This window comes from Bombina bombina, chromosome 2 (genome assembly GCF_027579735.1).
Source record: "Bombina bombina isolate aBomBom1 chromosome 2, aBomBom1.pri, whole genome shotgun sequence".
Taxonomy (NCBI): Eukaryota; Metazoa; Chordata; class Amphibia; order Anura; family Bombinatoridae; genus Bombina; species Bombina bombina.
In genome coordinates, this window is record NC_069500.1 from 498,580,523 (window position 1) to 498,596,524 (window position 16,002).

The window sequence follows — 16,002 nt, forward strand, 5'->3', positions numbered from 1 at the left end:
ACAGCATGTACGATCCCTGCTGGGCACCTCTCATATACATACAGTGAGCAGCACGTACCATTTCTGCTGTGCACCTCTCATATACACACAGTGAGCAGCACGTACCATCCTTGCTGGGCACCTCTCATATACACACAGTGAGCAGCACGTACCATTTCTGCTGTGCACCTCTCATATACACACAGTGAGCAGCACATACCATCCCTGCTGGGCACCTCTCATATACACACAGTGAGCAGCACGTACCATTTCTGCTGGGCACCTCTCATATACACACAGTGAGCAGCACGTACCATTTCTGCTGTGCACCTCTCATATACACACAGTGAGCAGCACGTACTATCCCTGCTTGGCACCTCTCATATACACACAGTGAGCAGCACGTAACATTTCTGCTGTGCACCTCTCATATACACACAGTGAGCAGCACGTACCATTTCTGCTGTGCACCTCTCATATACACACAGTGAACAGCATGTACGATCCCTGCTGGGCACCTCTCACATACACACAGTGAGCAGCACGTACCATTTCTGCTGTGCACCTCTCATATACACACAGTGAGCAGCACGTACCATCCTTGCTGGGCACCTCTCATATACACACAGTGAGCAGCACGTACCATTTCTGCTGTGCACCTCTCATATACACACAGTGAACAGCATGTACGATCCCTGCTGGGCACCTCTCACATACACACAGTGAGCAGCACGTACCATTTCTGCTGTGCACCTCTCATTTACACACAGTGAGCAGCACGTACCATCCTTGCTGGGCACCTCTCATATACACACAGTGAGCAGCACGTACCATTTCTGCTGTGCACCTCTCATATACACACAGTGAGCAGCACGTACCATTTCTGCTGGGCACCTCTCATATACACACAGTGAGCAGCACGTACCATTTCTGCTGGGCACCTCTCATATACACACAGTGAGCAGCACGTACCATTTCTGCTGTGCACCTCTCATATACACACAGTGAGCAGCATGTACCATCCCTGCTGGGCACCTCTCACATACACACAGTGAGCAGCACGTACCATTTCTGCTGTGCACCTCTCATATACACACAGTGAGCAGCACGTACCATCCTTGCTGGGCACCTCTCATATACACACAGTGAGCAGCACGTACCATTTCTGCTGTGCACCTCTCATATACACACAGTGAACAGCATGTACGATCCCTGCTGGGCACCTCTCATATACACACAGTGAGCAGCACGTACCATTTCTGCTGGGCACCTCTCATATACACACAGTGAGCAGCACGTACCATTTCTGCTGTGCACCTCTCATATACACACAGTGAACAGCATGTACGATCCCTGCTGGGCACCTCTCACATACACACAGTGAGCAGCACGTACCATTTCTGCTGGGCACCTCTCATATACACACAGTGAGCAGCACGTACCATCCTTGCTGGGCACCTCTCATATACATACAGTGAGCAGCACGTACCATTTCTGCTGTGCACCTCTCATATACACACAGTGAACAGCATGTACGATCCCTGCTGGGCACCTCTCATATACACACAGTGAGCAGCACGTACCATTTCTGCTGTGCACCTCTCATATACACACAGTGAGCAGCACGTACCATTTCTGCTGGGCACCTCTCATATACACACAGTGAGCAGCACGTACCATTTCTGCTGTGCACCTCTCATATACACACAGTGAGCAGCACGTACCATCCCTGCTGTGCACCTCTCATATACACACAGTGAGCAGCACGTACCATCCCTGCTGGGCACCTCTCACATACACACAGTGAGCAGCACGTACCATTTCTGCTGTGCACCTCTCATATACACACAGTGAGCAGCACGTACCATCCTTGCTGGGCACCTCTCATATACATACAGTGAGCAGCACGTACCATTTCTGCTGTGCACCTCTCATATACACACAGTGAGCAGCATGTACGATCCCTGCTGGGCACCTCTCATATAAACACAGTCATTGAGCAGCACGTACCATTTCTGCTGTGCACCTCTCATATACACACAGTCATTGAGCAGCATGTACCATCCCTCAATGTAACATGTAGGGGCATGTTACATTGATTAAATCTGCTTCTTTTTGGCCCCGCCTTTTTGTGACCACACCCTTGTGTGGCTCCGCCCACCCATGGCCTGTATTTTTTTGAGGGGAAGGTGGCAACCCTACCCGCCCCCCGCAGCAACCAGAAACCAAACCTGTCAAATGGAAGAGGTCACAGGGGAGGGGGCACTGTCTGCCCATACGTGAAGTGTGTATTACAAAGCATTGGGATTTGTATTTCCCAAGTGCCCTGCTGCTCTGCTTGATAGAATCCATAGCAAGGCCCACTTGTTAGCAATAAAGAGCTGCAACAACAAAAAAACAAAAAACAACTTTTACATTTCCGGAATTTTACTTATGCCGGCACCGGCTGCTAATCACTGATTACTGGCTGGGTGGCAACCCTAGCAATAGCACATAATGTATAGTACATTAGTGAGTTAGTGTTACATTTGGTGAGAACCTATGATTGTTACAACTGATAGTACAGGGACAGTTTTGCTCTATTACGGTGTTCTATCAGAATAGTAATCATAGAGGGAAATTACAAGTTGTGCGGTACAGCCGTAGCGTACACACCACGCGAAATGGGGCTGTACCGCTATTTCTATACCGCCATTATTACAAGTCACCCTAAAACTTTCTTTAGTTGGGCAGTATGGTGCGGTAAGCCCTATACCACACCAAAAAAAGTTTAGACTTTGCGTGTTCGTGCACGTTTTCCCCCATAGAGATCAATGAAGAAAATTTTTTGGAAAAAACCTAACACATGCGATCGCAAAATGTCGATCACATTAACGCATTCCCCATTAAAAACCTAACACCCTAACATAAACCCCTAGTCTAAAAACCCCTAAACCGCCGTCCACCCACATCGCCAACACTAAATAAAGTTATTAACCTCTAAACCGCCGTCCCCCCACATCGCCAACACTAATTAAAGCTATTAACCTCTAAACCGCCGTCCCCCCACATCGCCAACACTAAATAAAGCTATTAACCTCTAAACTGCTGTGCCCCCACATCACCAACACTAAATAAACTTATTAACCCCTAAACCACCGGCCCCCCACATTGCGACAAACTAAATTAAACTATTAACCCCTAAATCTAACACCTGCTAACTTTAAATTAAGGTTACAATATAACTACCTTAAAATAAATAAAAATTTAACTGTGAAATAAAAAAACCTAAGCTTAAACTATAACAAAACCTAACATTACTAATTTAAAAAAAAAAAAAAAATTAAATTTTTTTTAACACTACGAAAAAACAAACTAACATTACAAAAAATAACAAAATCTAAAATTAAACAAAATAACAAAACCTAACATTACACAAAATAACAAACTCTAAAATTAAGAAAAATAAAAAAATATAAGATTACAGAAAATAAAAACCAAAATTATCCAAAATAAAAAAATTAAACTAATCTAATAACCCTATAAAAACAAAGAAGCCACCCCAAAATAAAAACACCCCTTAATCTAACACTAAACTACCAATAGCCCTTAAAAGCATATGAACCTCCAAGATTTAGTTTTCAACTAAGCATACCAAGAGAACAAAGCAAAATTGGTGATAGAAGTAAATAAGTAAATTGGAAAATTGTTTAAAATTACATGCCCTATCTGAACAATGAAAGTTTGTTTTGGACTTAAAGGGACAGTTTAGTCCAAAACAAACTTTCATTGTTCAGATAGGGCATGCAATTTTAAACAATTTTCCAATTTACTTATTTACTTCTATCACCAATTTTGCTTTGTTCTCTTGGTATGCTTAGTTGAAAACTAAATCTTGGAGGTTCATATGCTAATTTCTAAGACCTTGAAGGCCGCCTTATAGCTCAGGGCGTTTTGACAGTTTTTCACCACTAGAGGGTGTTAGTTCATGTGTTTCATAAATATAACACTGTGCTCATGCACGTGGAGGTCCTAGGAGCCAGCACTGATTGGCTAAAATGCAAGTCTGTCAAAAGAACTGAAATAAGGGGGCAGTTTAAAGAGGTTAAGATACAAGATAATCACAGAGGTAAAAAGTGTATTTATATAACTGGGTTGGTTATGCAAAACTAGGGAATGGGTAATAAAGGGATTATCTATCTAATAAAACAATAAATATTCTGGTGTAGACTGTCCCTTTAAAATAAAAATACAGTGCAACCCCCCCACCAACCCAACCCCCCAAAATAAAAAAGACATAACTATAAAAAAACCTAAGCTACACATTGCCCCTAAAGAGGCATTTGTATGGGCATTGGGCAATCAGCTCTTTTACTGCCCATTAAAAAAATAAAAAGCCCTAATCTAAAAAAAACCAAACCCTAACACTAACCCCGAAATAGGTACTCATCATTCCTGAAGTCCGGCGGTGAAAGTCTTCTTCCAGGTGTCTCCATCTTCAATCTTCATCCATGTGTCGCGGAGCCATCTTCAATCTTCATCCAGGGGTCACAGAACTGATTTGAACAGCCAATAGATGTCAAGTAGCTCTCGTCCTATTGGCTGATTTAAAATCACCACCGGACTTCAGGAATGGTGAGAACCTATTTCTGGGTTAGTGTTATTGTTTTTTTTTTTTTTTAGATTAGGGCTTTTTTATTTTTTTTAATAGGCAGTAAAAGAGCAGATTGCCCTTTTAAGTATTAGTATTTTTATTTTAAGTAAAAGAGCTGTTAAAATATGGGCAATGCCCTACAAAAGGCCATTTTAAGGGCTATTGGTAGTTTAGTGTTTCATTAGGGAGTGTTTTTATTTTGGGGTGGCTTTTTTGTTTTTATAGGGGTATTAGATTATGTTTAATGTTCTTATTTTGGATAATTTTGTTTATTATTTTCTGTAACCTTAGATTTTGTAATTTTAGAGTATGTTATTTTGTTTAATTTTAGATTTTATTATTTTGTGTAATGTTAGATTTTGTTATTTTGTTTAATTTTAGATTTTGTTATTTTTTGTAAAGTTAGTTTTTTTTTTCCATAGTGTTAGGAGTTTTAAATTTGTAATTTAGGTTTTTTATTTTTGGTATATATATATACATATATATATATATATATGTATTTTAAATAGTAATGTTAGGTTTATTTATTGTTTAAGCTTATTTTTTTATTTATTTCACAGGTAAGTTTTTATTTATTTTAAGGTAGTTATATTGTAACTTTAATTTAAAGTTAGCGGGTGTTAGGTTTAGGGGTTTATAGTTTATTTAGGGAGTCACAATGTGGGGAGGTCGGCGGATTAGGCGTTAATAGGTTTCTCAAAATTCATAACTACTGGTCTTGATTGCGGAATTAATCGTTGCGGTATAGGCCATAACAATCATGTTAAAGCCGTGCGCGCGACTTGTAATACCAGTGAGCTGACCATTCTGCTCTCAAAGGCCATTTTTTAGCGGTAAAGCCGTACCACACATCTTGTAATCTCCCTCATAGTAATTTGTGACGTGCTGAGATTAGAATGCAATGACGCGGAGGATTGCATGCGCAGTTAATATTTGCGGTCAGATCAGCTGACAGAACGTCCCTTCCGTTTGCTGATCTGATATGTTTGCTATTCTGATAGAACAGTGGCAACCCTAGGACTGTTACATATAGGTATCAATAAACTAATTACCTCTATTGTTCACCTACATGGGATGATTTGTTATTCACTGTATTCACTTTTTGTGTGTTATTGGTCCCTTCACTAGTGATTATTATTCATTTTAAGGGGCCGATTTATCAAGTGTCTGGCGGACATGATCCGCTATAGCGATCATGTCCGCCAGACATCGATAAATGCAGACAGAATATGCTGTCGGCATTTATCATTGCACAAGCAGTTCTGGTGAACTGCTTGTGCAATGCCGCCCCCTGCAGATTCACGGCCAAGCAGGGGTGTCAATCAATATGATTGTATGAGATCGGGCGGATTGATGTCCGCAGCCTCAGAGGCAGCGGACGAGTTAAGGAGCAGCTGTCTTAAGACCGCTGCTTCTTAATTCTTGTTGGAAACAGGGGTATACGGCCCCATTTGGGCCGTGATAAATTGGCTCCTAAGTATTCAGTAATTTTGGTGATATTAAAATAGACTGGTAATTTGAAATGTCCTTTCAAGTGTTTTAGATATGACTTTACTAGGATTAATGTGCTAATATATTGATATGTGATTTATTCACAATTACATTACAAACTATTACTCAATAATTTTTGTTTGCCTAATTCTTCACAGGTTTGCATCATCTAATCTTGTGTCTGATAAGCTCATTTGCTGCTGGCATCTTTCTTGGTGCCTGCTTGCTTCACGTTGTAGCAGAGTATTTAACAAACATCAGTGATGAACTTTCTTATGTGAGTATAAAGGCATAGTGTCCTCCTGTTATGACATTGCTTAGTTCTGAAACAATCTTGGTCTAAATAAATGCAGCCATGTTTTCACATACTATGTTATATGTTATACAATGTTTGGAGACAGTAGTGAAAGGAAGAAGTATATATGTTTAAAAATAACCAATGGTAACTGAACAGATCTGAATTTGGCAGTGCCATCTCATAGACAGCACTGATCATCTAAAATTTATAGAGCATGTATGAGCAAGAATTCTTAGCCCCCAACAGGACAGTATTTCAGGTGACCCCCATACTAGGCACTTACGTTCTGCTTAAATAAATTCATGACACAATAGGGTGGGGTTATAAAGGCCACAGCTTGTTTTATTGAACACCATAAAATATCAATAACATTACCAAATAGTCAATTAATCATATCCATAAAACCCCGGCGGGCTTGCCCATCCACAACATGTGCCGTTCCTACCACTAGGAAGGGCACGCCCCATTGTATAAAATTCTCCCCTGCCAATCAAACAGGAGGTACCAACAATCCACTCTGATCAAAACCACCACAAAATAGGCAAACACCCCCCGCCACCCCCAAGCTGCGACATACCGCTCAAAACACATAGAAAAAACGGGAGGGAGGGAACTTCTCCTCACATGTTCTGGTCCCCATATGATGCTCCCGGTCATCCTCCTTGGCCGCTCTGAACCATCCCAGAGACAGCTCCTGGAAAGCAGCCACCGTAAGCCAGGTAAAACCACCTGCCGTTAACCGGGTCCCGCCATTCCGTTGTGTGCAGGAAAGCAGCAGCTTTTCCTTGCACGTTCTGTTCCTGAACTACCTCACTGACTCTACATCACACCACCTACTCTCAAGAGGCCCAACCTACTGGCCCCTGTATGACCCCTTCACTTGGCCTCCATGGGGGTCACAGAACCCTTTCCTCAATTCTCTCCTTCCGGGTTCTTCTTGACCCCCATACTAGGCACTTACGTTCCGCTTAAATAAATTCATGACCCAATAGGGTGGGGTTATAAAGGCCGCAGCTTGTTTTATTGAACACCATAAATAATATATCAATAACATTACCAAATAGTCAATTAATCATATCCATAAAACCCCGGGGGGCTTGCCCATCCACAACACATGCCGTTCCTACCACTAGGAAGGGCACGCCCCATTGTATAAAATTCTCCCCTGCCAATCAAAGAGGAGGTACCAACAATCCACTCTGATCAAAACCACCACAAAATAGGCAAACACCTCCGCCACAGCTCGACACCACGTCGAGCACCGCCACCACCAACGGCCTTTATAACCCTGCTATGGGACAAAAACTGGCACACAACCCGGAATGAAACATACAATTGCTATCACAAGCACCCAAATCAACCAAAGATTATTTTTTTTGTTTGTTTTTTAAACTAATAGACTGCTACCACCTAAAACCAATTGCATAAGAACCCATCAACCTGACTACGGAACCCATCCAACTTATCAAACCATTACAACAAGTCAAAATAACCACATACCACCAAATGCCAAACTGCCACTGCTACTGGCATACTCTAAAAATAGGCCGTCCACTCAAACATTCTCCTTCCCCTTTACCCAATCCCACAGATCCACCTTACCCGCTGGAGTATATAAAATTGTCCACAAGTATTTCCATTAATCCTATATTGGCATTTGCATTAGTTTATTAGCCTGGTCTCCCCTCCCACCCTAAAAGTTCTCGGCCTTGAGGCCAAACCGTGTTAACGCCGCAAGCAGAAGAAATACACTCCCATTGGGTTATAGCAGAGATAAGGAATAAAATGCTAATATTCCAATGGTCTGCCCAAGGAATGGTGTGTGCTTTACGGGCCGATATAATATAACGAAGCATGCATATCCACACTATGCGATAAAGTGATGGCATTCGACTATACCTACAAGCTCAACCCAATTTATTAGGATGTACAACCGGCATCCTCCCCTACCGTAAAGAACCTGGAAATTTGGAATATGAAAGCAAAGAAATACTTTCTTTGATACCTCATCAGCTATAATCCACTAATTGCAAAAAATAAGGCACCTTCAAATGGAAAATACCCACCCTCCATATAACCAGAGCTGTCAAAAGGGGGGAAATCAAAACACAATGTTCCCTACCAACACCCCTGAAAGAGTACACACAAATGCCTCACCAGCCCCCGCATGAAGGAGTAAGCTTCCCACAGCTGAATTAAACTTAGCCACTGAAGGTCCCTATCGCCCCCAACCCAAAACCACCTCTGGAGGATCACAACAGACTCCCTTAACCCACAGCGTATAACACTGACATATTCAGTAATTCCCAACAAACTGCCAAAATCCCATGCAATGAACAAATCGCTATAAACAGGACCACCCAATTAATTACTCTTGTAGGCTGCCTCCTGAATAGTGCTGCATACTCACACTGCCAATAAAGATTCCAATAGAATTAACATAACCCAAAGCCCACTATGCAACTTCTCCTGATCCTCCGCATACCAACGAAAGACTTAGGGAAGGGATAACTGCAATGACACACTACTACTGACAACACTCAAAATCATAACAGCAACAATAATTATGTAAAGGAGGGTAGCTGAACGTATGCAAAAATTCAGGAATAAAAACCCATACAATGAGATGGGAGACAGGATACGCAATTCGGCAACATGCCTTCCAACAAAATAACTGAAAAATTATTCTGCATCACTGAGAAATGACAAAAGGAGAACGGAGGCCTGACCCTAGTTGGATAAAGACAGGATAATCTAATATGAACATTAACCTACCCCCTGACCATTGGAGTACTCGACACTGCATGGATAACAACAGGATGTAAAAAGAAGAAACTACAGGAGCAGGGGGAATCAGACTCTCAATTTTCTGCTTGCAAGCATGTAAGTACACCCACTAGACCACAGAGGAACACAAAATGGACAGCACCGTCAATTCAAACATCTACTTACAAGCCAGGCATGCTAGCCACTAAGCTATAACAGAATAGCCGACAGGCAGACAGGCAAAACAAAGGCTAATCAAAGGAATAACTCCCATATGAACATAAACAATAAAGATTTGGGCCTTGTCCCAGCGAAGAGAAAACAAGACACGCAAGGTGCCTTGGACATCACAATACCATGACAACGCCAGATTTTGCCAGAGAACCATAGCTGAATCCGAACAGTCAACCTCTTTCTTCAATGGCAGCAGTAACATCCACTAAGCCACAGCATCCAAACTACCAATACATAAGAACATATATATCTCGATGCCTGCCACAACACACATATACAGAACCTATATATACATCCACATATCACAAACATATACCCACATATATACACACAATACATATAAAACACAAACCCACACACAACCGACATCGGCAAGCACGAGCTCTCTGCAATTTTTATTTATTTATTTATTTTTTTTTTTTTTTTGAAACCCAGAAGAATCTGGAAGGAATCAATAAGAAACTGTGGAATGGGGTACATCCAAAATGAACCTAACCCCCCACAAAATTGATACTCCGACCCTCCACTGAAGGGATTGAATAATCATACACACCAAATTCAATTAACTAAAGCTATAAGCCCCAGGCCCAACTTAGATAACTGAGGAAATAGAGGTTTACTTTTTTTAACCTCCATGAGAAGCTCTGCCATAAGGGCTCCGCATGAGATTTAAAGACTGAATGGATATACCCACAGACAAACACACCATATGAACCACCATCATATGCGCTAAGAACACCTACACCGACTAAGGGCCAACATATACATGACACCTATAAGGCTTACCTCACATTAAAGGTAAGAAACAATGCCACACCAACCAACCCACAACACAACAACCAAACACCTATTAAACCCAAGCCACTAGAGTTTAAAGGTTTTTTTTTAAAGAGACCCAGCGGCACAGCTAGATTCGATCTCTAAACCTCTCGCTTACAAGACAAGAACGCTAGCCTCTCCGCTTGCAAAGCAAGCTGGTTAACCCCTAGCTACACCCTCAGACCAGGATAGGAGCACTATTTCCCGTAAAACTTTTTACCCAGAAAACTAACGAACCAGCCCCAAACAGGATGCTCCCAATAACACGCCAAAACTAAATCATGGGAATATCCCTTCACCAAACTCCCTTGATTCTTCTAACAACCACCCACTGCAAACCACCCAGCTCTGCCAAATAGCCCGCAACAAGGGCCCCCTGAAAACAACCCCCAGTCTCACCGCCATCCGCAACATGCTGCTCAGGGTGACCTTTCACCTCTTCAAACCTCCTGCACTTGTCCAATGCCATCTGTGAAATATGGTCCCGCCATTCCGTTGTGCGCAGGAAAGCAGCAGCTTCTCCTCGCACTTTCTGCTCCTGAACAGCCTCACACCACCTACTCTCAAGAGGCCCAACCTACTGGCCCCTGTATGACCCCTTCACTTGGCCTACATGGGGGTCACAGAACCCTTTCCTCAATTCTCTCCTTCCGGGTTCTTCTTTTGTCCTTTATTGAGAAAATGCATCACGAAGAGAGAATTTACTAGATTTACTAAACTAATTTCTTATGTGCACAACCATATGCATGCAACTGTCGCCATTCACATTTTTTTCAGTGTGTTTGCAACATACTGCAAGTAAACAGATTGATTAATATATATTTACCAACCATCTAGTTGAAAACGCCACCTAAGGAAACAAAATGATAAAGGAAGTGGGCAGGTGGAGGAAGTTAAAATACAAGGTATTTGCCATTATTTTAGTACATTTACATTGACCTTTATACTGTACATAAAATAATACAAAGATTTGGAATTTTGATTACTTATTAGTTAAATTTATCATCACTTTAAAGACTCAACTACTGTCATCTACTAGTGATGGAAAAGGCTAACCTCGAATAAGATGATACCTTTGTGGATTTTGGGGTGTTGATTGGTTTTAAGCAGGTCAAGAGTGAGCTATGGGGTAGATGGAAGTGATTGGTTTCCTTGTGTGGGCAGACCAGTAGTCTGGGGGAGTTCTAAGGTGAGATCAGGGGCATGAGAGGCCATATTAGCGTGCAGCAGTCAAATGTGTCCTGGGGCCTTTAGTTGCAATAGGTTTTTATTAATTCCCCTTCAGCATTCTCCTTGCGGCAGTTATTGGTGAATATTTTCCCTTGATCTTATTGCAATAGTATTAGGCTTACATTGCTATTAGTGGGTTATAATAAGTGTTGTAGTTACAGAGGGAGACAGGGCTATTTCTAAGTATTGGTTAAGACCCTGTCAAAAGGTTACCATTGCTGGCTCATATTCTTTAAGCAATACTCATAAACTGTGCTAAAAATGTCACATAAGGGGAGAATGATGTCACTTAAAAGTTTGATATGTTCTTTTCAGTATTTGCTGAAAACGTGAAAGGTCGGAGGGGGCAGCTGACACCCCTACAGAAGGAGACTGAGTGCTAAGCTAACCACAAAATAGCAGCTGCAAGATCTTAGGCATGATAAGAATTGTTAGAGTATTAGATGTTTTTTTTCTTTTTCTGCAATAATCAAATTATTATGTTAGCAAAATTATAATATTGTTCACACCTATTTTTTACTATACTATATATTGTGACTTAAGCAGATATGCAGGTCGGGAGGCTTCTATCAGATTGTATAAATAGGTGAGGTCTCTTTCCCAATTTTGAAATTGTATTCAATAAATACAAAGACAGATTTTACTCCTTGGTTTCTTTTACTTTGGGGGATAAAGGGAAAAAAGAAGAAACCACACCTTTTTATATGTAATTATATATTTCTATTTTCTGTATTTTTTTAATGTAAGACATTTATCCTAATTTACATTATTATGAAGAAAATTAGATAGCGATTAAAGTGGTAAACTCTAAGGGCCGGATTTAACAATCAGCAGATGCTGCTGAATCCGCCTGAAGTTTCCGTCTCATCGGAAACTAAAGTTAAGAAGCAGCGGTCTTACCGACATATAATAAATTGGCACCTAAATCTTTAGAAAAGCTTATCAAAACATTTTTATTTTATGAAAAATTCACCATTAAAGGACCACTAAATAAAATAGAATTTAATATTTGACAAATACACAATTAAAAAAAGCAATAGTACTTACTTTGAATTTGAATTGAGCAGTAGAATAATTTCTGTCAAATTTCAAAGCTAATTTAATGTTTCCTCCCCCCTCTATCACATGACAGCTGTCAGCCAATCACAAAATGCATATACATATATACTGTGCACTTTTAAACATGCTCAGTAGGAGCTAGAGCCTGGGAAAGTGCACATATAAAAAGAATGAGCACATTTTGATAATGGAAGTGTACTGGAAAGGTTTTAATTTAAATTGCATGCTTTATCTGAATCTTGAAACTTTAAAGTCTATGGAATGAAATGTAATGTGCTAATCTTTTCTAAAGGTTTAGTACATACTATATTTTTGTGAGAGTAGTTAAAATACATGCTCTGCCACTATAAATTAAATAGTATTTTTTGCACTCCCTGGTATCATTTCATATTCACTTTCCTGAGTGCTGATTGGCAGTTATTTTTGGGTATATATATATATATATATATATATATATATATATATATATATATAATTAAAGATTGCTTATAAAGTAATTATTTTGTTTACTGTCAGACTTATTATACCACTGTCTTTTCACAGATTAATTATCCAATGGGATTGCTGATCTTGTCTTTGGGCTTTTTTTTTGTCCTCTGCATTGAACGAGTTGTATTGCATTTCTGCAATCATCCTCAAAATCCACCTCAGAATGGAATACAAATGTCAAATGTGCAATGTTCTTCAGAGGTCAGCATCTATCCTGACAAGGATGACAAGAATGTGTTTCCAGTACCCACACATCTACAAAGCGAGGACCCACACAGTCATGTGCATCATGCAACATATTCCCATTCTTCTTTCCGTTCTCTTATATTATTCTGCTCTCTCTCCATACACTCAATCTTTGAGGGTCTGGCTATTGGACTTCAAACAAGCTTCTCCACTGCTCTAGAAATTGCCATTGCTGTGCTTATCCATAAGGGCATCATTGTCTTCAGCCTGTCCCTCAAGCTGGTAAACAGCATGACCCAGCCTGCTTGGCTTCTTACCTATATTGTATTTTTCTCATTGATGTCTCCAGTTGGCCTTGCAATTGGTATTGGAGTTACAATGGCTAAGACAACTGTCATATCTCTTGTACAAGCCGTCCTAGAGGGAATTTCCTCTGGAACCTTTGTCTATGTCACCTTCCTTGAAATTCTCCCACAGGAACTCAACTCAGATGAGAAACCGCTTCTAAAAGTTCTCTTCATTGCAATTGGCTTTACTATTATGGCTGTTATAGCCATCTGGGCTTAAAGAAACATAAAAATAAAACTTATTCTATCATGCACATGACAGAGTAACAATTGAGAAAATAAAATATTTAACAAAGGTTAAAGTGATGGTAAATTCGTATGTATTGCAAAACATATTCTAGATGCTCTTACTTTAACTAGCAGATCGATGTGCTTATATTTAAAAAATAAACTTTTTTTACTTGGCTATTCCGTTTTTATTAGGGTAACCGTACAGTCTAATAATCTGCCTCTCTCTATATTTTTCACAGGGGCAGCTGTGATTAACATCGGTTTTAGCCAATCATCAGCTCACCATGCGCCCCATGGGAAATCGGACCTGCACGCTCCCGTGCTCTCAACTCACTCATTGCTATGGACTGCGCATGCACAATTCTTACGCTAATTGCGCATCTCTAAATGAAAATACTCATTATTATTATTATTAGTATTATCATTTAAAGATGCGCAATTAGCGTAAGAATTGCGCATGCGCAGTCCATAGCAATGAGTGAGTTTAGAGCACGGGAGCGTGCAGGTCCGATTTCACATGGGGCGCATGGTGAGCTGATGATTGGCTAAAACCGATGTCAATCACAGCTGCCCCTGTGAAAAATATAGAGAGAGGCAGATTATTAGACTGTACGGTTACCCTAATAAAAACGGAATAACAAAGTAAAAAAAGTTTATTTTTTAAATATAAGCACTTCGATCTGCTAGTTAAAGTAAGAGCATCTAGAATATGTTTTGCAATACATACGAATTTACCATCACTTTAAATTAAAGTGGTTTTTATAGTAATATTGACATTAACAAGAAATGCATGTTAAATGGACATGAATGTGAGATAGGGCATGTGATTTTTTTTTACTATTCAGTGTATTTCTAATATCAAATTTACTTCAATATCTTGGTATCTTATGTTGAAAAGCATAAACAAGTTGGTTCAGGAGCATCTTCTGGGAGCTAGCTGGTGATTAGTGACTAAGCACATATGCCTCTTGTCATTCACTCACCAGATGTGTTCAGCTAGGTCCCAGTAGTGCATTGCTGCACTGGTGCTGACTTTAACTATGTTTTTAACCCCACTTGCACATAGCTATATGTAAGCTAAGCAATAATGCTACAATAAAATATTCTAGCACCTTAGTGCATTTTCTTTTCTATAACCTCTAGGTGGATATTAGATAAGCATTAACAGGAACTTTAAAGTGACACATAAAACAGGATCAATTTAGATGTGTATCTGTGAGTTAAATGAAGTGAATGTGTAAAACTACAAATTTGCTTTTAAAATATGATATGCTCTTGTCTATATTTATTATATTAATGTACATTTTAGTGTTCTTCTGCAGAACCATGCTTACTTGACATAATTTGACTAAGTCTATTACCTTTCATAAATAAACCTAAGATTTTTTTCATGCAGGTTGTGAGAGTCCATGATCCATTACTTCTGGGAATAACTCTTCCCTGCCACTAGGAAGAAGCAAAGATTCCCAAACCCCAATAGCTAATGAAAACAAAATGTATGCTTACCTGATAAATTATTTTCTTTCCTGTTTGTTTTCTTTCCTTTTTGTTTTCTTTCCAATGGCATGGAGAGTCCACAATTCCATTGATTACTGTTGGGAAACCAATACCCAAGCCAGAGAGGACATAGAACGGACAGGGTGGGAGAACAAAAGGCATGAGGACCAAAACTGAAGACACCACCGCTTGAAGAACCTTTCTCCCAAAAGAAGCTGCTTCAGCTGAGGCAAAAAAAAAATCAAACTTGTAAAATTTAGAAAAGGAATGTAAGGAGGACTAAGTAGCTGCCTTAAAGATTTGTTTCATATATATTTCATTCTTAAAAGCTCAAGAAGAAGACACAGCGTGCACCACATCCAGTTCGTGTAGCAGACGTTCCTTCTGAGAAGAAAGATTAGGACAAAAGGAAGGAGTTACAATCTCCTGATTGATATTTCACTCAGAGACCACCTTGGGAAGAAATCCCAATTTGGTACAGAGAACAAACTTATCCGCATGGAAAATAAGATAAGGGGGATCATCACACTGTAAGGCAGAAAATTCTGAAACTCTACCAGCAGAAGAGAAAATATAACTAGATAAACTAATTGTATAAGAAATACAATAGAGTTTGTAGCAAAGAATTCCACAAGGTTAGTGTCAATATAACTCCAAGAGAAAAATAGTTTAAGGAAATACTCTTGTTTTTAAAAGTTCCATATCATTCATACTTTAAGTCTTTATTAATTACACTAGGAACA

The 16,002-nt window shown here is 40.0% G+C and overlaps 1 protein-coding gene across 1 annotated transcript in view; it reads left to right on the plus strand.

The window, feature by feature from the left end:
- The window catches only part of SLC39A2 (solute carrier family 39 member 2), a 28,233-nt gene extending 14,482 nt beyond the window's left edge, over positions 1-13,751 (plus strand). Inside the window, exons 2-3 of the mRNA XM_053700563.1 lie at positions 6,262-6,380; positions 13,053-13,751. Of these exons, the coding sequence (XP_053556538.1) occupies positions 6,262-6,380; positions 13,053-13,751 (818 nt within the window). The remainder of the gene's footprint in view (positions 1-6,261; positions 6,381-13,052) is intronic.
- The last annotated feature ends 2,251 nt before the right edge of the window (positions 13,752-16,002 follow it).